This window comes from Thunnus thynnus, chromosome 5 (genome assembly GCF_963924715.1).
Source record: "Thunnus thynnus chromosome 5, fThuThy2.1, whole genome shotgun sequence".
Taxonomy (NCBI): domain Eukaryota; kingdom Metazoa; phylum Chordata; class Actinopteri; order Scombriformes; family Scombridae; genus Thunnus; species Thunnus thynnus.
The window spans coordinates 13,150,215-13,175,285 of record NC_089521.1 but is presented as its reverse complement, the minus strand read 5'-3'; the positions used below and the strand labels follow the sequence as shown (position 1 = coordinate 13,175,285).

At 40.5% G+C, this 25,071-nt stretch overlaps 1 protein-coding gene across 1 annotated transcript; it reads right to left on the bottom strand.

Moving 5' to 3' along the window:
* pamr1b (peptidase domain containing associated with muscle regeneration 1b) lies at nt 1-23,171 on the bottom strand. Its single transcript, XM_067589340.1, has 14 exons — nt 22,946-23,171; nt 14,821-14,997; nt 13,564-13,689; nt 12,868-12,982; nt 9,984-10,201; nt 9,077-9,184; nt 6,389-6,559; nt 6,026-6,217; nt 4,884-5,771; nt 4,621-4,797; nt 3,674-3,740; nt 3,185-3,414; nt 1,267-1,625; nt 1-1,050 (listed from the first exon to the last, which is right to left on the bottom strand). The coding sequence occupies exons 1-14, from the start codon at nt 23,103-23,105 to the stop codon at nt 481-483; spliced, it is 3,558 nt and encodes a 1,185-aa protein (XP_067445441.1). The 5' UTR covers nt 23,106-23,171; the 3' UTR covers nt 1-480.
* Nucleotides 23,172-25,071: the final 1,900 nt, after the last annotated feature.

The window sequence follows — 25,071 nt, the reverse complement described above, 5'->3', positions numbered from 1 at the left end:
TTTACCACACCCACATTTCCTTTAATTAAAAACGTCATGATTTTTTCTGTCTTTCAATACAATATATACATCTCTTGCATCATATGAATTGATAGAATAATTCAGTACATTACAACATATATACATAGCAATGAGTACAATACCATTACAAAACCATTAACAGCCAGAGACTTTGAATGGTTTTCTGGTCATTTTCAAGTCTGTAACCTCAGGTTGAGGGACCTGAACACTGAATGATGTAAGGTTGAGGTCCGACACATGTAATGTGTTAGCACCCCCTTCAGTTAGAGCACTGTGTTGTCCAGTGTTGCTTCTGCAGTTAGTAAGAAAATGCCCTTGTGCATGAGAAAAAAAGATAAGATTAGAGAGGATGAATAGACTGAAAAGCAGACAAACATAAGGGAGAGGACAGTAGAATATAAAGGCATTTAAATATTTTAGAAGCACTGTGGGAATAGGGTGAGTCATACAGTAGGATTTTTATTTCATATTACTCTCTATCCAGTTTTTGAAGTTAGCTACATGTGTGTAGACCGTGTAGAGGTCTGGATCACACTCCCCTTGGTCATAGCCAAAGCTCACCAGTCCCAAAAGTCTCCACAGCCCTTTGCTCTCCCCCTGCACCTGTGTAAAAGTGAGAGAAGGCATCTGGTTGTTCTCAGAGAGGGCAGGGAGGACAAGGATTCCCCCAGTGTCAGAGGGACATATGTTAGAGGGTCCATAGTCAGGCTTCTGGCTAGCACAGAGCATATTTTCTGTGACGCTGACCGGCACGCCATTACGAGCATACTGCCGCTCACATGGGACTACATCAGCAAGTTCAACAAGCCCAACCCTTGCCCTCTCATCAGCACCTAAACTTGAATCGGGCAGTGGAGACCAGCCTGTCACAAGTCCTTGCCCAGAGGTCACCTCTTCTCCCTGGTTGTCTAAAAGGCAGAGTGGAAGCACTTTCTCCCCAATCCTTGCTTTGTCTAGTAACTTGACGACAGCAATGTCCGAGTCAAGAATATGGGGGTCATAGTTTGGATGAACTGCAATGGAGGCCACCTTAAGGAGAAAAAGACAAACTTATTGTGCAAGTTTTGTTGAAAAGGATCATTAGAAGAAACATAAAAGAGATGGGGGAAAGCTAATCGTTTAAAGATTCAATGTGTTACACAGAATGGATACTATGGGGAATATAATTGTAAAAACAAAACAAGAAGCTCAGCGTTAATCACTAAACTAAAATGGAGAATATAAAGGAGATCTCCAATAGCTTACCCTCAGGTGTTGAAGACCTTTATTTTCCCTTTGATCATCACGATAATGCTTCCCCACCACCACCTTGATCTTGGCTGCATCTAGAGGATACACCTTCCCCAGGTCTGTCACACAGTGGGCTGCAACCACTATACTCCTTTGGTTCACCAGAGCCCCACTGCACACCAGCTGCCAGTCAGAGGCCTGATTTGGGTTGCCAGTTCCTGCTCCGCCATCCTCCTTCAGAGACCCTGCCTGGCTGTCTGCCTTGGTCACCTTGGTCGCAACTCCATTGGTGGAGCGGCGGTAGATGGCTGCCAGCCAAGGCCAGTGAGTCTCTGCTGGCCTCTTTGGGTCAAAGGTCGGATGCTTCCCACACACTGCCAAAGAGGAGGTGACAAGATGAGAGGGCGAAGAGGGAAAGACCATGATCAAGGGGAAGGGAGGGGGAAAAGGAAGACAGGAAGAAATTAGACTTACATTGAGGCTGTGTCAACACAGCGCTGTGGGACCTTCGTTAAATTGTGTTTCCCTTCTGAAGGCTTTTATTTTACACATGCTCAGAAGACTGCTATTTTGAAGACTGTTTGTCAAAATGTAAAGTAGTGCCATAGATGAGGCAACAAATGAATCACTTAAAAGTCACACAGACATGTGAAATATGAGTCTCTGACTCATGAAAGGAGCCTTAGAGTATTGAATCTTTTAAATGAAAACAATAGTCTCTGAACATAGATGTATATCTATTCCACTTACCCCTACAAAATGTTCAGTGCACTCCAGGGGATTCATTCAAACATACCCTTTATGATCAGCCAAGGAATAAATGAACAAACTTAAGACAAAGACTTCAGGCATAAGTTTTTAGACTTTTGAGCTGAGTTTGCTCTTTTGTTCCACAATACTTTGATCAGCTCCCTAAAATAAAATAATCTACTTCCAGTGTTTGTTGACATTGTTACAGATGTGTGCAGAGCTATTTTATTAAAGTTGCTCACAGAGCCATAAAGAGCAGTCCATTGTGCAATTGCTACAAATACTGATTAAAACACCTGACCCAGTGTGCCTCTCTTCAACACTGCACAGAGAAGGAGGCCTGGAGGGTGTAATGAAGAACATGAAGAACTCTCATCAAAGTCTCTTTCCTTGAGTGATTAAATGTGGACGTGAAAGCCTGAAAGAGTACAACTCTATGTCAAAAAAGGAAGAAGGGAAACCATTTATATTATGGTATCAGAATTGTGTAGCTTATATTTTACTCAAAACAACCTAGGACATTATTTCAGCATTATCAATGAATGGAAAGTTTACAACAATTTGATATTAACAGGAAGGTTAGGTGGGAATGCATCTACAGTGCAACAAGACTGTCCCATCTTCTGAATATACTGGATGAAGATGACCAAACTGTCTCAACTTTGCAAGAGTTAAAGCCAAATCATCAGTAGCAAAATGGACACGTGCTCCGCTACTGTGGGGGCTGGTCTGACTTCCAACTAAACTCAACCTGTTACTGAATCTTTGCAATGCATGAATGACTGTTATGTATACCAGAGCCTTTATGTGATCTAACTTTTTTTACATGAGTTGTTTACAAGTCATTTTAATCAAAGATGCTGGTGTTTTAAACTCTCAATGCATATATCACAGTTGTTAGCTTTTGGCGTCTCTACTTAGTAGCTTAGGGAATGCTCACTGACTAGTAATGAGGGCCCTAGAGGTGACAAGAATGCCTAAGAGATGGTTGAAGAAGCCCAAGGTATTGCTCAATGTCATCAATTAGAGGCAACCACTATACTTTTAGAAAGTGCAGCAGTTGTCCATAGTGGACTTATTCAACTCGGTGTCAGTGTATTTTTCCTGTGTGACAGTGAAGGTTATTTCCAGTAGTGAAGCGTTAGAGTGGTATAGATAACTAGTGGTCCTCTGCTGCCCTCACCTGGTGAACAGGAGACATGACGCCCACTCCATTTCCCAGTCTTCAAGCAAGTACGGCGAGAACTGCCAGAGTGTTGGTAGAAAGGAGAAGCACACTCATACTCTATATGTGTGTAAAGGTGATGGAAGCCCTGGGGCAACTGGGAAAGCACTGGAGGGCTACTAGTGGGACCGTCAGACTGGAGCTTTCGGCCCAGCCCAGAGGAATAGAGCTTGTGCACAGGTGTCTTTCTGAAGGGAGAAGAGGCCAAGGGTATGATTTTAGAAAAAATGTCTGACTGTATGACATGAGAGCTATTGCTTCTTTTCTATCTTTCTCCTCAGTTAAGTTTGATATGCACCATACCAGTATATATAGTATAGTATAATAATGGATGTTAAGTTTGGTATGCGCCATACCAGTATATATAGTATAGTATACTAATGGATGTCAAGCTTTTAATGCTAACAATCATATTTGTTATATTGGATAATGCATTGATAAACATACCTGGATGGTGTCTGAGGTGGAAGAATTCTCTGTCTAACCAATTCTGAAACTTTGGGCTCCCGACAGGCTGCAAATACACACACAGACACACATAACACATAAAATACACACACCAAAGTCCCATTAACATCTGCTGTGAGCCAGCTGCTGTGATTTGTATAGCACTAATGTAACTGGACCAATGACTGGGCTGTAAGTGTTAATAGTTCAGCGTTGTGGGAAATACGCTTACTCACTCTCTTGCTGAGAGTTAGATGAGAAGATTGATTCTAATGTCTGCCAGCAGTCAGTTAGCTTAGCTTAGCACAAAGACTGGAAATATGGTGAAACATACAGTATATCTGACTCTGTCCAAAAGAAACAAAATCCACCTACCTGCACCTCTAAAACTCACTGCTAAACACATTGTATTTTGTTTGTTTAATACATATGAAAAAGTGTTCAAATGTGTGCTTTAGAGCTTTAGAGATGCAGATGGATTTTCCTCCAACAACCTTTTGTTACCTAAAATGTTGATCAATGTTTTTACTAAAATGCAAGATGGAAAGTAAAATAAAACAAAAAAACAACCTGGTTTGTCTCATTTTGAATTTACAGTTGCAGATTTGTTTGATCTTTATACTGGAAAAACCCATTACTTACTATTAACCCATTACATACCTTTATTTACTAGCACTTAAAGCTACTAGCTTGATGACATGTTATAAAGTTTGGAACCCATGACCCTTTATTAATTACTTACTCTCTTTCTAATTTAATTCTGAGTCTGCAGTACCGCATGTTAGGACTTATGAACCCTTTAGAAAGGACCTCGTCATAAGGTGGCAGGCCAACCTATTCATCATTGCAGCAATCAGAAAAAAAATGCTGCACATGGCTACAGAAATGTATACTTTTATTTACTGACCATCAGTAAATAAGCAAATTTAAAAAACAGATGACAGTACCTCTAACACAGTGGGGTTGTTTGCCACTCCAGGTACCATTTGGCTGGCAGCTACGTCGGGCGTCACCACTGAGAGCATAGGAGTGGTTACACATGAACTCCACTGTCTCAGTCTCTACCCCTGGCACCAGCTGTTGATAGCCATGGTAGAGGCGAGGTAGAGGCGGGCAACTCTTCTCTGGAGGAGTGTAACAGTTAATATATGAGGGGAAAGTGAAGGCCAAAGAAAATGTGAAATATGATTTATTTAAATGAATCTCTTACCGGTGAAGCTTTGGTTGACTTCTCTCTCTTTTTCTTTTTCTTTCTCCTCCCTTTCCTTATCCAATTCCTCCTTTGTTTTCTCAGCAGAATTCTTCTCTGTGCTGCCCTCTTTAATTGTTGGTTTTTCCTTTGGTTTCCCACTTTCCTCACCTCCTGCTCTGTACATGGTATACTGTGTAATATTGACTCTGGTGGGAATGATTTTCCTCCCCGGCTCTGGGGAACCTATTGTATTGTTTTCTTTCTTCATGTCATTGACATCATATGTAAATGTGTTATTCTTTGTCATTTCCAGTTCAAATATCTCCACTGTGTTTCCTCCCTCAGATATAACCGTCGGGAATTTGGTGTCATTGGGGCCGACTTTGCCTGGATCTTTTTTTCCATTCACCTGCTCCTCTTTCCTCTCCTTCTCTTCTTGTCCTTTGTCTTTTATCACCACTATTTCTGTGATATCTGTCTTTCCTGTCTCCAAGTTCGTGTCTGTGCTGCCTTTTTTTTTCTCAGGGGGCATTACGACCTCAGGTTCTTTCTTTTCAACCGTGTTGAGGCTGTTGTCTGGGTCTTTGGTATCCACTTTATCTTTGCTACCTTCAGTAGATTTTTCTGACCCAGTATTTCTTTCCTCTGGCTTTCCATCATTCGTATCCTCAGCCACAGTTTTCTCTGGAACAGTACCATTATATTTATCTTCTCTGTTGACAGCTGTTGTATTCCCGTGGCCAGTGTTTATATCTTTCCCTCTAACACTTTCTTTTTCTCCAGTTGTGTTCACTTGACCTTTCTCTTTAGTTTTGCTGATATCTTTGTCAGTGTATATTTCTGTTTCTTTTTCTTCCTCTTTTGCCTTGTATTTGTCCTTATCTGCTTCAGTGAGTGTGTTATTCACTGTGGATAAAAAAAAACATTTACAAAGATTGTTACTCAATCGTCAGTTAGCACTTGATTGCAAATGTTTTTGTTTTAAGTTGTTTCGTCATGCCGGGTGGCTCTAGACACTGACTCATTTTTTCTGATTCATTTAGACTGTTATTCTGGTAAAAAATAAAGCAAAATGAACTCTACATCCCTCACGCTATTTCCTCATGACTGCATCATCCATTTTAGCTCTAATCCCAATTATTTAACACACTTTGTCTGACCTTTGGTACAAACAGGAGGAGTCCCACTCCAGGTGTTGTTAGGCAGACAGGTTCTCTGGGAGCCCCCACTGAGCTCATAGGGGTGGTAGCATAGGTACTGTAGAGCAATGAGCACATCGTTGGGTCCATAAACCAAGATGTGGTCACCATGTGTTGGCTTGGCTGGTAGAGGACAGACTCTTTCCACTGGCACTGGAGACAGCAAAAAGACTTATAGAAGCTGCAAATAAGTGTTTTCCACAATCTTCATCATCTCTGGGCAATATGTTAGGCATTCAGAGACAAGCCAATAATATACATAGTTTTCCCTGAATAAAAATTGTAATTATTTGGCAGGGAAAACAAGTCACATCATTGTCTTACCACACTGTGGGGCAGGCGCACTCCATGTGCCATCAGTCAGGCAGATGGCAGTTCGATGTCCCCGCAGCTTAAAGCCAGAGTCACAACGGAAAGTGATGCGTGCACCCGAGTGATGAAACACACCCTCTGTGGATCCATGGGTGGGCACCGGAGGCCTGCGGCATCCCACCACTGAGTGGAAATACAGGTATGCACAGTTTATTTATGAACACATGTTGTCTTATGCTACTTTTCTTAACTAAATGCTGGCTCATCAAAAATGAAGATGTGTTTAGGGAGCATCTACAGCATTCCTCAAACATCAGTTCATTGCACCTTCCTGCTGTAAAAGACCACACAAATAGAACTTCAGTGCCGTCTGGTGTTGGCAGGTCAGACAGGTAGTCCACAAAAAACAAAGTCTCAGCTCTCAGACTCATTACTCTTAATTTAAGAATGTCCAGAGCTTTAATAGCCCACTACCTTAGAGGCTCATTAATGAATTATTTCACTCATTGTGGTAAAGTGTGAACAGTTCACAGTAAGGCTTTAACACAATGTCTAGTAAATGAGGAAGAAATAGATGCAATAAAAGGGTTTTAGTCAAACTGTTAATTTTTCCAGTGTTGTAAAAGTGGATTTTATGAAGTGAGGTAGTAGAGATTGGTAATGTCATTTTGGTATACTGTATGTAACTCCTTTATATGACAACCTACTATCCATACCATAAATATGGAAATAATTGTGTAAGTCCTCTCACAATGTGTGATGTGCTGTTTCTTTGTGAATAAAGTATCCATTTCTTTCCTCTGTAATTTTCAAATGAGCACACAAATGTTGCAGCGCAGGCCTGCACCACCCACAAGTGAGTCCACAAAAACTCAAACACACATGTTAGTACTACAGCTATCATACCATTACAGCACTCTCTGTGAGATGATCTCTCAGGAGGTTTGCTGTTCTGTTGACTTTAAGATGGGTCAGATTCATGAAATGCACTGACTGTGGTTTTATTGCTCCAAACCAAGGAACCCTCCCTATAATCTGGGAGTTTTTGCCTTACGGCATTTCCAACCGTCAGTCCCCTGGGGGATGGAGAATGTTGTTGGCTAACCAAAAGTGGAAAACTAAACTGTAGTTGACCTCCTTTGAATAGTTTGTTGATTTTTTTTAAAAAAAAGATGAACACCCTGAGGTGCTGTGGGCATTGCTGTATTTTGCTAAAATGATCCATCTTCCAGAGACATGATGGGATGAGTCTGGAGTTATTAGGGTGGAATGCTAACATAACGATGCACACTGTAAGTAAATCATCATTCCTTTCGTTAATGCCTTGGAAACTATGTTTAACACTCCAAAACAGATCCAGACTCAAGAATATATTAAACTGTACCAGAGAGTGAAAAGAAAAGGAAGAGAAATTATTTCCTATCTGGGGTTTCTATGATAGCATGTCAGATTCTCTCATACAGAATGAGTTTTAACTCAGCCTTATAGGATATGACAGGTTGATTATTGGAGATAAAATATGTCTGATGTCAGATTCAAACTTAAAATTCTCCATATGACTCCAGGACAGAAGTGTAGACGACATTTCCTCTACAAAATGTCAGACATTAGCGTTATTCCAGCTCTCTTTCATTAAAATTAACAGCTGAGGAGTCCTCTTGGGAGTACAGATGAATGCACACTGTGTGAAATGAAACGCCTGCCTGTTTTTTACAGGTGTCTCCTCCAATGGAAAAGCTGGCTCATGTTATAGAAGTAGAATTGTTTCACCATTAGTTTTATAGACTCAAACTTAACCCCTGAAAACCACACTGCAAGAAAAAAGCTAGCGGGATTCAGGAACTCTGTTTTTGCAGGTTCTTAAGGGAGGTTTATTAGGTACAAAAACACAAGTTAGGGTCCAGACACCCATAAATAAAAGGCCTAATAGGGCCAAAATGATGAACCACACCCTGAGTGAACACTAGTCCACATGACCAAGTGGAGCTCTGCCACAGTGTTGGTGAAAAGGACAAAGAGTGTGTATCTTCAGAAACTATACCAAATTACCAAACCCTAAGAAATACAGTCTACTTTTCTTCTCCTCATTCTTGATACTTTTATCTGATTGTTTTCCTTTCAGTTTGTCCCAAATTACATCAGTCTGTTTCTTTGCCACTCAGCCTATCTGCAGCAATATGGGTTCATGCATTAGTTGATTCAATGCTCCTTAATTCATGCAGACATATAAATTAGGTGACCAGTTGTATTTGCAATACATCTGTTAAAGCTTATTTTATATTTCTTAAAAATCTAATTGGCCAAAACCATATATGGGACTGACACAGAAAGGGAAGGCAGCTGGCCTGAACCCAGTCCAAACCACAGACGTCTCCCTTGTGACAGTGAATCACTGCCTCTCTCTGGGCAACAACAATGGCAGAAGAAAAAACAAGTCAATTCCTGATAAATTTTCTGTAACTAGGTGTGTCGGATTTCCGATCTAAAGTACTCAAATAATTCTGGGATTCCATAAGCCTAAATACAGTATGCACATGTCTTTCAAATGCCTCATGAGATAGAAAATTCAAGTCATGCCTACAGCATGCCGCAAAGACTGGTTTATGCTGATTTTCTTGTTTCTCCACTTTTCTTTTCAAATATCAGCATTTTTACAAGCATGACCATACTGTGGGGAATTCCGTTATGCTACAGACTCACCACTTTCACACCTCTTTCCTGTGTATCCAGCCAGACAGGCACAATGGTAAGTGTAAGAACTGTCCAGGATACAAGTCCCATCATGCAGGCAAGGGGAGGAGCTGCAAGCTGTACGCAGACAAATACAACAAAAGGGAACAAAAATAAATATTGTATTCATTAACAGAGTAGAGATATATTATGTGCACAAAAAGAAACACCAAGCTACATCAAGGGGTTTATAGTAACAGCCGGCACTATTTCAATGTCATTTTCACTTTCCATTTATAAATGTGTGTAGGCTTTTCTAAACAGAAAGCCTGTGTTTACTTTTATTAGATCTGGCTTTGCAGCTTGGAACTTACTTGTATGTGTGTGTCTATTTTTGAGCTTTAGACCTTGTGAATGAGGATATTTCTGGGACAATTTGGTTTGATACTTTCTCAACAGGCTGTTAGCAGGCTCAACACCCTGACTAAGTCCTTTGCCAAATCACATAGGTGTCAGTCATGCACCATTTAAGGTTTTTTCTTACACTTAGGACTCCAACTGTGTCTTGAAGAATTCTTTCTTGTTTGCTTTTGTTGTGGTCCATGACTCCAAAGAGCAGCTTTGTCCATTGAGTATGACTTTTAAAGTTACTTTTTATTTAGTGTCCATAAAGAAAGGACAGACTCTCTCCTTTTTTGAAGGTGGGGGGTAGTCATAGGACTAAAGTCTTATTTTAGGTTTAAGGCTGAAATTAGGTTTAGGTCAGGGTAAGGGGGGGATGGTTAGTGCATTTCCTTGCACTTGTACCATTATCACATGTACTTTATCAGGTGTTGTTCTTCATGTATTCCTCTCTTATTATTAATAGTAGTAGGACTATGTATTATTAGTAGTAATATTCACTTAGATGATGGTGGTATTTGACCTTTTGACCTACCTGAGCTCTCCTGAAAAGTGGCAAAGAAACCATCAAAATTCTTGTAACCATCGGACACAAAGAGGACGTGTAGACTGTTGCCCGAGCTCTGAATTGGATCAGGTCGATTGTTCCCACAGAATCGACCTATTACACGAGAGTTGATGCTGTCACCATCTCGGACTTCCACGTAGTCATAACGACAAGAATGGTGCGTCTCCAGACTCAGCATCATGAACCTGATGGTAGGAAGACCGGTATTAAAAAAAAAGCAGGCAAACAAACACAAGGCAAGGAAGTTCTGCTGTGTTCCTGTTATAATCATGTTTTCCTGGATTAGAAGAGCACCTGTGTTCCCTGGCGGCACCACACCAGCTGGCATCCTGGTACTGACGCTTTAAAATCTTCAGCCAGAAAACAAGTAATGAGCAATAATGGTACTGAATACTTTAACCGCTGGCTGCAGAAGGTGATTTCCCTCACCGTTACATGGCTTACTGCTCTTAATAGTGTGTGAGATATGTGTCTCATTTTTACCGGGTACCACAGCAGTTAAAACATTTAGATTTATGTTTTGTTTTGACTTTATAAGTGCAACAAAGATGAATAGGGTTAGGAATTTAATTGTTCACGGCTATAAAGATTAAAGGAAAGGAGTCACCTGAGATCATGACTTTGACAAGTCGGTGCATTATAACTTTATGCACCTACTTTGAACCGATATCATATGAGCTAAGATGAAATACTTGAGATAAAACACAGTCATTACACATTAAGCCAAAAACTGATGCCTATCTTTGGCTTTGTGGCTTTAGCAAGCTTTGGGAATGTCTTAAGAACCTTTTCACCCCTATGTTTAATACATCATTTACCATAAACACTCATTTTGTGCCCATTAAACAATTGAAGTGCACATATAAATGCCATTAAATTTATGCATTTGGCATTAAGTACTTCTGATAAACAGGATCACCATCACAGTCTAAATAAGCATCTTGTTATTTCTGATCCATGGCTGTTAAATGTCTGTAAAATATATCCATGAATCCCAAATAAAAATTTTGATTGCACAACATTATTTCAAAAACAAGTAGCAGTAATAAGATTTAGTGATTAATGGTACGAAATTTATAGGTAATGTTTTTGCATTTTCAAAACTTGGTGTGTTTTAATACATTCAGGTCATCCAGAAGGAGTGGCTTTAGGGCCTGTTTAAATGTGAATTTAAGTAACTATGTTAACTGTTCGGAGAAATCTACAAAGCTCTAAATTCATGAGCTGTTTGGTTCCTTTGCAGTGAGACTGGGACATTGAGACAACTGCCAGCTGGATTAGGAAAAACACACAGGAGTCTCCTTTCTTAGTGATTTCAGATGTAATCTCCTTGGAACAGACACGAAGGACTGATAAACTTTATACAAGGCACTGGCATACTCTCAAATTCTCAAATGAGATATACAGTAATGGTAAATGTTAGCCTGCAGCAGCTCCCACACAAATGCCAGTTGTAATGCGGTAAATATGTTGCCTGTGATGTGAGTGTACTAAGAGCTACCATAGCTAGGACAAAGAAATACAGAAAATCCTGTTTATAATTCCCAAGGTGCTCGGGGATAAACATAACTTTCCCTTAGTGTATATTTGACATAAGGACATAAATATATGACATGGAAATATTAATCATGCCTATGTCTCACAGTGAATTCAGCCTCACAATCTATGCATATCACAGTTCACATAACAGAAAAAAGGCTTGGAATCATTAAATGTCTTATATGCACCACAATAAACAGTTGCCATATGTCAGCTACTGCACGCTTAGCCTGAATCTAACTGTATGGAGATTTTGTTCTGTAAAAACTCTGAACAAATGCCTGCCTGTAAATGGCTGTGTGTGTAATGGAGAAAATGACAGAAATAGGAAGTTATCACGGGACTGAAATGTAATAACTTTCCAGAAAAAAGGGGTGTTGTGGTTTCCAAACTTTGCTGTAAACTTGCCATCCATCCATGACATACATCTTGCAGAAATATCTGAACCGGGTGGAAATTTGACTTAAGCAGGTCAGATATTAATAACTATTACAGATGGACAATGAAAATCCCCCCCAAAAAAACAGGTGGTTCAATGCCAGATGAAACTGTGGCAGTGTGTGATTTTAACCTTATTGACACAAAGGTTTGCTATATTCTTCAGTTTCCTAATGGCACATATTTAAGCTATGGTCATTATATCCATATCAACTGGTATGCAACCTAACAGACTTGTCCATAGTTTTTTAGGGATTTTTCAGCAGAAAGTTGCTCCAATTCAAACTGTTGACAGTGAGGTCTGTGGATTATTCAGAATAACTGGGACACTTTTTTGCTTTTTAATCTTTTAATGTTATTGTAAGCAATGTTAGCGGCGTGGCTCTAAGGAAGGAAATGTCAGTCTGTCGCTCAATCACTTTGGTCCAGACTGAAATATGTCAACAACTGTTGGGTGGATTGTCATAAAAGTTCATCCATGGTCATCAGAGGATGAATCATACTGGCCTTGGTGATCCCTCACTTTTCTATTCATGTCTCCCTCAGAATGATTTGTAATAAATTTTACTAAATGATTTCCCTGACTTTGGCATGCTAATGTTAGCATTTAGATCAAAGTGCCACTGTGCATAAGTACAGCTTGAAGAAGCTGCAAACATGGCTGTGAACTCTGAGTCTTGTTTGAAATTCCAACTGACAGAAAACACAAACAATGTAACTTGTAGCTGTATCCATCATGCTTTGTGATAGGCAAAATACACTACATTATGACCTTGCTGATGTATCCTAAATAATATTATATCCAAAATTTGCCCTGATAGCACAGGCAGATAAATAAACAATAAACAACTAAGCAGAAGACTTTTGTTCATACCTGAGATCTATTGTAAAGGGACGGTCCACCTGTATGGTCCACTCACACCGAGCATTGTTGGGATAACTCTCCAGCACCAAGTGGCCCTGTCGTTTACGGATCACTCCCCCACACTCTGAAAAACACACAGGACAGAATTCCATTTTGTAAGTTGTGTAGAAACTAGAGTGCTATATAAATTTCAGAGGCTGTTAATTGCAGCTTAACTATTATTTTGAGGGTCCATATTCAGCTGTTTTGGTTGCCATTCAACCCAAAGTAATTGCATTTGACATACCAAAGCCACTGTAAAAGGCCTGGTATGCAACGTAAAGAAGCATAAACACGATACACACAGGGGCAACAAAAGCATTCATTAGCCTTTACAGGTTTCTGTTTTTAATTAAATGTATGCTTGTTCTGCCTTGTGGCAGAGTATTTGCATATTGGCAAAAGCTATGGCGTCTAAATTTTACATGATGCGTTGTATTATGCTACTCCTGAATGTTTACTTTGACTTTGTCATTCAGCGCCTCATGGAAAACCTCCTGGGCATATGGCAGCATTCCAAGCTGGCATAGTCTTCCCAAATGAAGATAAATTTGCAGGGAAGGAAAGCGCATAGAGTTCATGGTATTCATTTCGCTTATAGAAAAAAAAAATTGTTTACAGTAAAGACATGCAGGATCTGCTAATTAAGAGAATGATGAGACTTACTCATGCAATCTCCACCAGACCAGCCAGGGCGGCACTCAGCACAGTATTTGCCATTGACGAAAAAGTTATCCCTTGGACCCCATGTTCCATTGTTGCAGCGCTTACAGTTCTCAAATATACTGCAGCCTGAAAGAAGGAGAGCAAAAAATCAGAGAGATGGAAACAAAATCACAGTAAAGCAGGAGTCAGACTGACAAGACAGAACACAAAAGGGACTAATCATTTTGTGAACACTTTCCCTTGAGCTTGAGCTTGAGCTGTGCCACCCATCTTTACTAGACCTTTGCCATATTTCCTTTAAATCAGCTCTGCTAAACTCATTATGCTCAACTTTCACTACAGCAGTATGCGCAAACATATTGCTGACCTCTGAAATAGAAATCTGGAGAAAAACCTCTGAAATGGTTTCCTGGGAGGATGGATTTTCACTTAAGAGGCTGCTCTGTCCGTGGGGGGGTGAAAAGCAACATCCAACCTGAGGACAGGTATGAATTTTAACAGCAAATGGGCTGGTGATGTACACATGGGGATTTATGATTGTACACTGGGCTTGGTGTACATTTTTTAGAGTTTTACAGTAAAACATGAGGTAGAGGTATCCATTTAATTCTGAACAGCTGTTTTTCCCCATAAAGGAAAAACATAAGCATGTTCAAGCTGTGAAGAAAACATGACATACTCCCATAGGTGAACTGCATGTAGGCAGAAAACAAGAGTGTGGATGCATAAGCTGCAACACATGTGCAGACATCCCCAGGCGATTATATCCTCATGTACTGTCATGCCTTTGTTTCTTACATAGAAAATGACATGCTCATCTCTGATTATAAACATACACCGATTTACTCCCATTTCATTCATAAAGTAAAGTGTGATCACTCCCGTACGCTGCCAATTCAAGAGGGCTCTGCCAGTAAATCAAGAGAAGCAGCCAATGTGCGGTTGGCCTGGAAACAAATGAAATCAGACACAAATACAGAAGTTGTTTTCAGAACATTTTGTCATGCTGCAATGCAAATAGCTTAACAGCTGTTAGACAGCACTTGGTGTTGCATGAAGTACATGACAGATATTAGAGAAAGTTTCATTTCAAGGACGTATTTATGGGCTGACAACAGATTTATACTTTTTAAAACTCTGCCAACTTTTTATTCTGTTCAAGGTAACGATAACTGCAGCGTCAAATCATAGTACTCGCATCAAGTCAACTGAAACACTCATATCTAAATATGGATATTCACAGAAGGTCTACTGTACCTGGATGGATGATGCAGGGGTCACACTCGTTGATGGCATTGCGGCAGCAGGGCACAGCATAGCCCACCGGAGTCCCCTGGATGGGGCACTTACAGCGGATCACATCATACTCACAACAGCCTCTGCACAAAACGTTCCACTCTGGGCCCGGGCAGTGGTTGTACAAATACCTGTAATCTAAAGAAGGTAACACCTCAGGGTCAAAGATGTAATTTAAACAAACACATAGGAAACATTCATGTATGTAAGCATTCCTTTGTGAGTACAGAAATAGAAAGGAAGATGAGTCAAACACAGAGCGAATATGTCAGATGCAATAGTTGTGGGAAAATGCGAGCAGACATGGGTTCTGGTCAGCAGAGGGCTTGAGCAGCAGCAGTGGAAGGATTCTGGTGTGTTTACTGCCTGTGTGTTTATCGGTGCTGCTGCTCTGCACTGCCATATGGTTGCAAGCTCCTCTTTATGGGGACCACAAGTCTCTCAGTGGACCACAAGTCTCTTACCTCCTCTGTGTGTTTGAATACTATAATACATCAGACATTGCCAACTCCGCAACATGCCACAATGGTAAAGTTACGTCATGAAAAACAACCAAATCATTAATGAGAGTGTGCCTTATGAGTGTGAATGTAAACGCCAACCTTCTTCTTTGTAAAGTTTTTACCCAATAAATGCAATGTTTAATTGGATTAGAAACCAGCGATTCAAGGACCTTTGAGCCTGTGTGGTTGTTATTATGTAACAGTGGATTTACAAGCTGAAACAGACAAGTGGAAATTCTCTTGTGGCAGATGAGAACTAACAGAAGCTGCACTTTAAACTTGGCACGGTGTTGTTGCAACATTTGGTACATACTCCCTCCCAGGCCTGCAATCATAACTTCTCTGCCCACGAACCTAGACTTATTCTTCCTGATACTCCCCCACCTAAAAACACACAGACATACTTGCATACTGGTTTCATCTGTGAAGCCGTAGTTGCAGACTAGGTTTATCACATGTTTTTTGGAACCTAGAGATAATCCAGTAGACACTCTTAAGACACAAATGAACGACAAATGGAAAAAAAACAACCATAAGTGATCAATATCTTCGTGGTTGTTTGCAGACGGTCAGCTAGAGAAGAGAAGCACAGATGTCTTGGAATGCTGCGAGTCGTCCCTGCTGCCCTTCTACATTAATGATATCATAAATTGTATCTCAGTCCAGCTGGCCTTCTCCTCAGTTATTTGTCCTCCACTGTAGAAGACATAATGAGGTATGTCATCCACTCACACTAATCAAACAGATTAAACAAATGAATCAGTCTTAAATCTGAAAGTCATGAACCACAGGGACCTCCATCTCTGGTGTAAAGGAATATACAAATACAATGACTTGGCAATAAATCGAGATATTTATTGAACTACCAAGGGATAGGGATGAAAGGGATGAACAGGGAACAGCTAAGCATATACACATATATACAACTAGAATGAATGAATGAATGAATGAAAGACTGAATGGATTAAATTAAATTAACAAGTTTTTGTCAACAGATGGAATTGAGAGCCATCAAAAATGAGTCAAAAGTGCAATGAGGGGGCCAAGAGTTTAACTAAAGCCAATAAAAAAATTTAGAATCTAGCTCTTTTGCATCAACTCTCAGACAGAACGTATGACAGATGGTTATTTTCCTACTGTTTCCGTGGTGATGGATGGATGATGATGAGCTGAACTTCCTTAAGCATGGCGAAGCAGACTCAGTGATCCTCGAACTGCTGCAGGTTCAGTTAAGCACTTTGGTTCAGTGCTTCCCAAGCAGATTGAATCCAATGCTGGACAGTCTAAACTGAGGCCACACAGCCAACACATAGCATAGGTGCGTGTTCCAGTCTTGATGCGTTCAGTTGCAGGCTGCAAAGTTCGATGATGAAGCTAACAACAAGGGCCCTTGGAAAACTTTAAAAAAAATTTAACTATACAATAAAAATAGGAGATTACAAAAATAATTAATATTTAAAAGGCAAAAGGCATGCATCGGCTAAAGTGATACTTGGCTTGTGACTAAAGACATCTTTGCAGTCTTTTGTCTTAGTTTACAGCTTCTTTCTGGGGCCTTCAGTCCTCAGGAAAAATTTGAAAAAGACAACGCCCGAAACCCAATAAATGGGCCATAATGGCTGACAAGGCCAAGAGAAAACCGAAGAAGCTGTGCAATGCCACTCAGTCAATCTTAATGCAGGTTTTCTAAGAACAGAGTTTGCACTGTTGCAGTCGTCTGGCTGTTTAATGATTCCTGTCTGTTCCTAGGGTCATTTATTGTTTTCATAACACAAGCTCAGTTCAATTTGTGTATTAACCTCAAAAGTGTGTTCAGCAAGTCTGTGACACTATGGAGTCAGTCTGCTCTCCCTATGCATCACTGGTACGGCATGTGATAGATCTCTATTGGACGATATATATAGGACTGTTCCTCAATTGTTTTGGACCATTGCGTGCATACACACTAGTGCCTTACGCAACATCCATGTGGTCACACTAACCAGCAGTAATGGTTTCTTGCGGAGGCAACATATGTAAACATACAAACCTTCCACTTTGTTTTTCAATTAAAGCTGGCATTCTTGCATTGTCTTCTTTTGTTTAACTTGGTATCCATCCCAAGAGACAAAAAAAAGAAGCTCATAGTTTCTGTTCAGATTGTCATTTTTGTGGATTTCGTTTTGTTCAAGTACGAGAACCACAAACATCCATGGCATGGGAATGTCTGGCGTGTTTGGACGAAGATGGCACGGTGCAAGGGCTGGGATTAAGGTACCAATATGCATTTTGACAGTGAAACAGACTTTCTTTTTCATCCACAGCAAGTAAAAAGCTATGTTTGGTTGGAATACTATCATTCTACACAATATATTTCTGTAAAATCAGTTTCAAAGACACAATAACACCACCAGTCCATGCTTTTAATCTGGCATTTGACCAAAAAAAAATGGAACAAGTGATGTACTGAGTCTGCTAATTGTTTGATTACTGTAGCCTGACTTTGTTCAGTGTCTGCACACCAGGAGTCCATCTAACTCTTGTCTGCATCCCTGATGTACATTAAAAAACAGTTTGAACCAACAACATTTCAAACAACTATGACCGTTATTATATTTGTAATATGATTACAAATTACATAAATCAGGGGCTGGGTATTGTCAAAAGGACTTTGGATGGACCAAAACCATTTTGAACTGTGTTGCTGGCCAATTTCACCATTAAACCACTGGCAATAGCTACCCTGAAATGCAGACTGTTAGTACAGGATGAAAACAGTGTTTAAAAGGTGTGATGCCTGCCACATGGGGAGTGGGAAGTGTTGACACCATCTCCTCTCCTCATGGGACAGCTTTGCCGCTTCCTCACTGAGGTTTGTAAACTGGCCTGAGAGACTGTGAAACCTGATTTATAGGATATACATGTGAAAGGGTCAAAAGACTTTATGAGCTGACCTGGTAATGTCATTACATAGATCTCTGCTGTGTGTCTTGTCCCTTGACAGAAAAATGACACCCTGTGGTTGCTGCTGCCCTCAGTTCACTCATAGAAGACATTATGAGTGTGAGTGTATGACTGTAGAATAGAAAAAATACAACTGAATAACTTTTTTGCTCAACCAGGGCTGGAAATTCATCTTCAGTCTCACCTCCGACAGTTAGTGACATACATGTGATGGGATTAGTTTCCTTTCCAAATTTCCACAAGCTGTTTTCTTAATGCTCCTCCTTGAGCTTAATAAACACAGGCAGCAGTGTTTTCAGTGTTTATACAACTTGTGCAGATTTAGTTCATTGACCTCTGGCTTTCTGATAAGGCTGTTGTGTTTTTCTCCAAAGCGTGACTCTGAGGTCCCCACCCTTCTCGGTGCTGGACGCATGCTGGAATGTATCTTTTTCTGGACTGGTATCCCCCTTCTCTAATAAGTGTTTACTGATTCCAAACACTGGAGATCATTTTTACATAATTGTGTTCTGGCGCGCACCCTGGCAATCACAATTTATTCATTTCAGCAATAAACTTGCTGCCTTGTAAAAACACATCTGTGAGGCTTCCAGGTCCTCACCTGCAGGCAACTACAGACTGGACAGTAACAGTTTCATGTGTGATTTTACGACAGTTTAGGAGGGTCTGAACAGGTGTGGAAGTGCACATGTGCAAGATTAGGCCCTTCAAGCGAGAGGGCATTTGTGCAAGCATTATAGTGCATGCGTGAGTTGGCCTTCAGGGTTTGAGCTTTAGGTTTATGAAAAGCAATGTTATTTCTTTGCATTGTATTTTAGTGAGACAATGTGTGCGAATGTGTGGAGAAAATAGCACCAACATGCAAATTTCATTCTGTTTATCATTACGCTTTGTTCCTCATACCTGGAATTTAACCCAAGACAGTGGGTGCTGTGTATGCTGTGTGCCACTGGCTAATATTTACTTAATCACAAACTGGCAGTGTTGACAGTTGTCAGAGAGTTGTCAGTAACTAGAAAGAGATTCATTTTATAACAGAGTTTGTTTCTCTTGTTGTGCCTCATAGCTTTTCAGCACCCTTTCCATTTAAACTGTCTGATATTTATGTGTGGTTTCTCAGTATTTCCCTAGTTCAAACATAACTATTATTTGTGTGAGAAGACACTGGCACCAAGCCATAGAAACACAATTTAACAGCAGATCACCAAAGTTTTTTGTTTTTTTTCCACTTCATTCCTGCAGCTAAGCGTGAGGATTTTTGTGTGGGTTGTTTGGCTTTTCTGGTCTTATGTAAGTGGTATCTGCTTTTTCCATTCCAGATGTTGAGCTCCTAAATGTACTCCTCAACATGGATGTCAAGAAGCCATAGAAAAGAAATTAGCAATATCACAGGCGTCATGACAGACATTATGTCGCCTGGTGGAGACCTCCATATGTCACACAGTGCTCCCACCCATTCAGAAGCTTCAAAGGCCCACGTTGTTAGGTGCTGTGGCTCAGCTGCACACCTTTGATGTGGATCCAGAGACTGACATCATTATTACCAAGGGCAGAGGACTGGTCACGGAAATTCAGCCACTTTCCTCCACGGATCACATGAGTCCTGTGACCCTGCATCTAAGCTTACTGCCCTGTTGCCCCAATAACCTGCAAACCCTGACCTCTGTCAAGGACAAACATTGTCACATTATTGTTCAGTTTTGTATAATTTTCACCCAACAAGCCCAAGGTCAGTGTCTGTCTTTTTATTTGCTGTGTTTTAGTTTAGTTTATTGAATGTATTTATATCAGGGACCATGTGCAAAATGCATTAATCTCAAACAAAGAGAAAAGATGCTTTGTACCAGATTTAACTACTAGCTAATTTCCATTTATAGTCCCTGGGCAGAGAAGAAACCTATCATCCCCACACCAGACCAACAACCAATTGACATCCATGCAGGCATACGCACACACAAAATAACACATCTCATAGCTAGAGACACAAAACAAAGTACAAACATTAAAATATTACATACATATATCCAGAGTTACAAAAATAGGTCATCAAGATGCCAAATTAATGCTGGCAAGATCGGTTATTTAAAATCCATTTTTTAACTTCACAGGAGAAAATATGGAAATCTGCTGTCTGTACTGCTATCTGTGTCTAATTTGTCTTTCTCTTGCTCACTGCTCAGAAACAGCATCTTATCAACTTCAGTCTTGTCTTGTCTTGTAAGCTATATTTAACTCCAAACAAAGCCAGACAGCTACATGATACGATGCAGAGGGTTTTAGCATAGACCAGTGAGAACTTTAGGATGAGTTCAACATGCTTATCAAATAGAGCACAGTGTTGTGGTTGTCACCTCTGTTAGACATGTTATATCTCAGGTTTGTCCTCATAACTAGTTTATGTCAGTTCACACAATTTTTTTAAGTTTATTGAGTGTGCAGTAACCAGGACATTGCTTCTGGACATTTTTCAGTGTTTTGAGCACCACAAAAGAAATTCCATTCACCTCCATTAAATTGGGGTGTCAGCAGAGATCTCAGAGACAGTTATCTCAAAACCAAAGCAAATAAAATTACTTAATACCACACTGGGTAAGTGAGAAAATATGTTTCCCTGAAACTTATTTGTAATTTGGGTGAACCAACCCTTTATTAATTGATTATGCTGCTTAGCACAATCCTTGCCAAAACATTTTTAAGTCATACTTGTTCCCTGCCATAATTAAGTAAAGACTTGTGTCAGAAGTAGATAACGTAAGATTACATTATAGCCTATATCCACAACTGAATAAATAGTTTCCTCTTGACAGAATGGTGCTTATTTAATCATGATGTAGGAAAAATAGTTGTTTTTATAGCAACTGAGAGTGCACGTGTGTGCACGTGCAAGTGTATAATTCCTTTTGCCTACTGCCCAGAGCAGCTGTCTGGTATTTTGAGGTCGGAGTGATTTAGCTATCATGGAACAAGGAAAGTCCCACGGGAGCTCTGTAAGCATTGCGTATGTGAATGTAGCCTGATCCCAAGCACTGATCCCAGTGGTCATCCTGTAGATTGCTTTAAATAAACTTCCCTCCGCCAGGAAACCACAAACCCAATGAAGTATCCTATCACTCTATTATCCACTTTGCTGAAATAGTATGTACACACACCACTCCAATATGTAGGTCATACAGGAGTCTGAGATGTGCACATTTGTTTTCAGCATTTAGCTCATAAACCTGGAATGAACCTTTCTGTCTGATACGCTATTTTTCCAAATGTTCAATCAGAAGCCACGTTTTTCTTCTTGTAACTGAATCTCTGTGCCAAGATTTCCCTTTCTCCACTCTGATATGGATTTTTTTTTTACATCTAGCTTTGGTCTTTATTTCCTACTGCCCACAACCCAGTATTCCCAACAGCTTCCCTGAGGACATTACTTAAACACACTATAAGGATTGACATGACAGAGGGAAGCGTGTCAGAAGAAAAGAATATCTCAGGGTTTAGGTGGGTGGGGAATTGTGAAAAGGAAGCCTTACATTGATCAAAAAAAGCCTTGCTGATGTCTCTTTCAGATGGGGACTCTTAAAACATGCAGAAACAGACATAACCACAGGCACACGCATGTACACACTCACATAAACAGACATGTCCTCAAAGTCAGGATTTGCATGTAAAAACCTCCGCTCTGCTTTTTACAATTTCACAATGTTCAATAGAAAGCATCAATCATCAGCAGATTATACACAATTATGAAACAAGCTTCGCTGGAAGACACTCAGCTAACAATAACATAAGCAGGTAAAGTCTGTTAGAGGGACCCAGCTGTGCTCTTCCCAGCGCTTTGCCACAATCACCACCATTACAAATAAAAGGCAGTATTTTACTGCCTGTTGGCTGCGTGCGCTTGCAAAGAGGAATCAGACAGAGGGCAGAGGTTTGGTTAAGAGTCTTGGAGACGGTGTACACATTACCAGAGCCAACGTGATTGACTCAAACATGACTCATGTCTTCCTGCCGCAGTTCAAGTGGTCACCAAGGGTAAACAGGCAGAGCTGATTTCAATCCCTGAGAGAACTCACCCACAACACACTTAAGTATTTAAAGAGACGCTCTCGCACAAAAGAGAACGAGTGCCAAGTCTGAACAGCCCTATTAGGACTCGCACTGCCTCACTTTACCTCAAGGAATGTGTGGCAACCTCCAACTGCTTTTTTATTATTATTATTTTAAAGCAGAAAAACAATCTCACTTTTATTTTGCTGACAGAACAACAATGAGTAGAAAGGAGCATGATGACCACAGTCTTCTTTTTAATAGCACAATAAATAAAGCCATACAGGACAATCCCTCACTCTGTATCTCATACTAAGAGTTGTAAAAGACAAAGATTGCACAAACTTGTCAGTGTTGTTTTTCTTTGCTGCCTCTGTAAAAGCTGGTCTTTACATCATTGTCTACTGTGGGTGTTCTTTTAAAAGTCTGGCTGAATGCTGCTCTGCTATTAAAGAATAGAAGGAAAGAGGGGATGGAGAGAGTGCTGATGCCGGCTTTTTGAGAACAAAGAACACAAACCAGGAGGCTGTGCCAAACATAGAGATATAGAGAGAGGGAGAAAAAGAAGAGCGGTGAAGCTAAAGTCTTTGCCAGTCTCTTACCGTAGGGCCATGATGTCCCTTGGGGTAAGGAAATGAAGATGAAGAGGGAGATGAAGAGGAGCCAGCCCTCTGTCCCACAGATAAAGGTGCTGGTCCAGGGGATTGTGAGGGTGCCCCCGTGGGTTTGCCCCAGCTGCAGTCCCCGTCCCGCAGACAGCATGCTGCAGTGTGGAACTCTGTTTACTTTCTGAACTCAGCTGACATCACCTTCTTTCGGCCCTTCAGTCCTTCCCTCCCCCTCCCTCCATTTCCCTCTCTCTCTCCCTCCCTCTCTCTCTTGCTTTATCCCTCAGTTTCTCCCTCTGTGTCTCTCTCTCACTTCTCTTTGGCTTCAGGTTACAGCTCAGCCTCGCAAGGAGTTCCACTTGCAGCAGTCTCCCAAAAGCTCCGCTCAGAGGACGACGTCACTACTCTTGAATGAATGCAGGTTCCAGTGTTTTATGCTTAACTCATTATGGTGTCACACAGGGCTGCACATACACACACACACACACACACACAGTGAGGGGAAGATCATAGAACAAATATGAGCCTGTCACGGTGTCAAGACAAATGTGGTGATGATGTGAATTTATGTCTGCTTGACTGCTTATGTGATCATGTCTAAAAAATCTTGAGGTCAGTGTTACTCAAGTTCACACAAGTTCACACCTTCCTAAGCCTGAAAACAGCAGCTGTATGTAGTCACAGAGCACAGCATCTGTTAAAAAGCATTTAGTCAGTGATTTTTGTAAGATTAACAACAACTGCACAGCAATACGCACGTACATCATGTGTATCATCAAAAGAGCTCTTTTGGCCATGCTAGTGGCAGCAAGTAACCTATGCTGGGTGGTCGATCAGTTGATCCACCACTTTGGTTCAGACTACAATATCTCAACAACTATTGGATGGATTGGCATGAAATTTTGTACAGCTATGCATGGTTCCCAGATGATGTATTCCAGTGACATTGGTGACCCCCTGACTTTTCCTTTAGCGCCACCATCTGGTGGACATTTGTGGTTTTGAATGAAATATCTTGACAACTAGTAGGGGAGAACGGGGTAAATAGAGCTAGTGGGTAAAATGAGCCACCCCCTTTATCTAGGTAACCATAAGCAAAAGTAATCATGTGATCACAAATTAAGAAAGTACAGTTCACATTACTCAATCTTGGACTCAAGCACATGGAGAGAGTGGTCAGCAAAACAGAGCAAAAAAAAAGATTTTTGTCATGCTAAGTGAATTCATCATGTCACTAAAGTTATCTGTCTTGTATCTTAATTAAAAAAGATACGTTTTGGACATTATTACATGTTAATTTAAGTCAGTGTAAGCTACAAAACAAGGTCATAAACTTAGCATAACTGTGGATCTGAGCCACTGTGTGAAACAGTTTTGTCAAAATGAAGGTAGTGGGGTAAAACGTGCCAGTGACATTGGGGCAAGTTGAGTCAATGGATCAATTTACCGCCAATAATTATTTTCTGATATTCTAAAGACTAGAGACCCTGTTCATGTTAATGTTTGATCACTGTTACAAGTATTACAATGTTGATGAATAAATACCTAATTGTTGACTGATGTTAGGTTTAAGCCACACACAAACATGCTGTACACACAGACTGGTGACAAATTAAAGGAAAAGCCAACATAAAGTGTCTTAGTAAGGAGTTGGGCCACCAGAACAGCATCAATACACCTTGGCATTGATTCTACAAGTCTCTGAACTCTTCTAGAGAGATGAACACCATTCATCCAAAACATTTTCCCTCATTTGATGTTTTGATGATGGTGGTGCAGAACGCTGTCGACACATCGGTTCAAAATCTCCCATATATGTTCAAATAGGTTGAGATCTGGTGACTGTGAAGGCCAGGGCATATGATTCATATCATTTTCATACTCATCAAACCATTCAGTGACCCCTCGTGCCCTATGGATGGGGGCATTGTCATTGAAATGGAAACATATACACTTATGTTATTGTCTTAAGATTATGTTACACTGCCTTATAGTCAAAAGCTCATTGTAAGACTTAATGATCTCTGCTTCCCGTGTGAAAATGTTCCTAACAGGTACTATCAAAAGTGAGGTGTGGGACTCGGTCACTGTAACTTTAGAGAGAATGTCCGGGTAGAAAT

What these genes read in the sequence shown, in the direction of transcription:
- pamr1b (XM_067589340.1), bottom strand. Translation starts at nt 23,105, where the DNA reads ATGCTGTCTGCGGGACGGGGACTGCAGCTGGGGCAAACCCACGGGGGC. An exon ending in CCCTTTACAATAGATCTCAG is followed by an intron (nt 10,202 to 12,867) that starts GTATGAACAAAA and finishes TCCTACCATCAG; the next exon opens with GTTCATGATGCTGAGTCTGG. An exon ending in CACTTTTCAGGAGAGCTCAG is followed by an intron (nt 9,185 to 9,983) that starts GTAGGTCAAAAG and finishes GTCTGCGTACAG; the next exon opens with CTTGCAGCTCCTCCCCTTGC.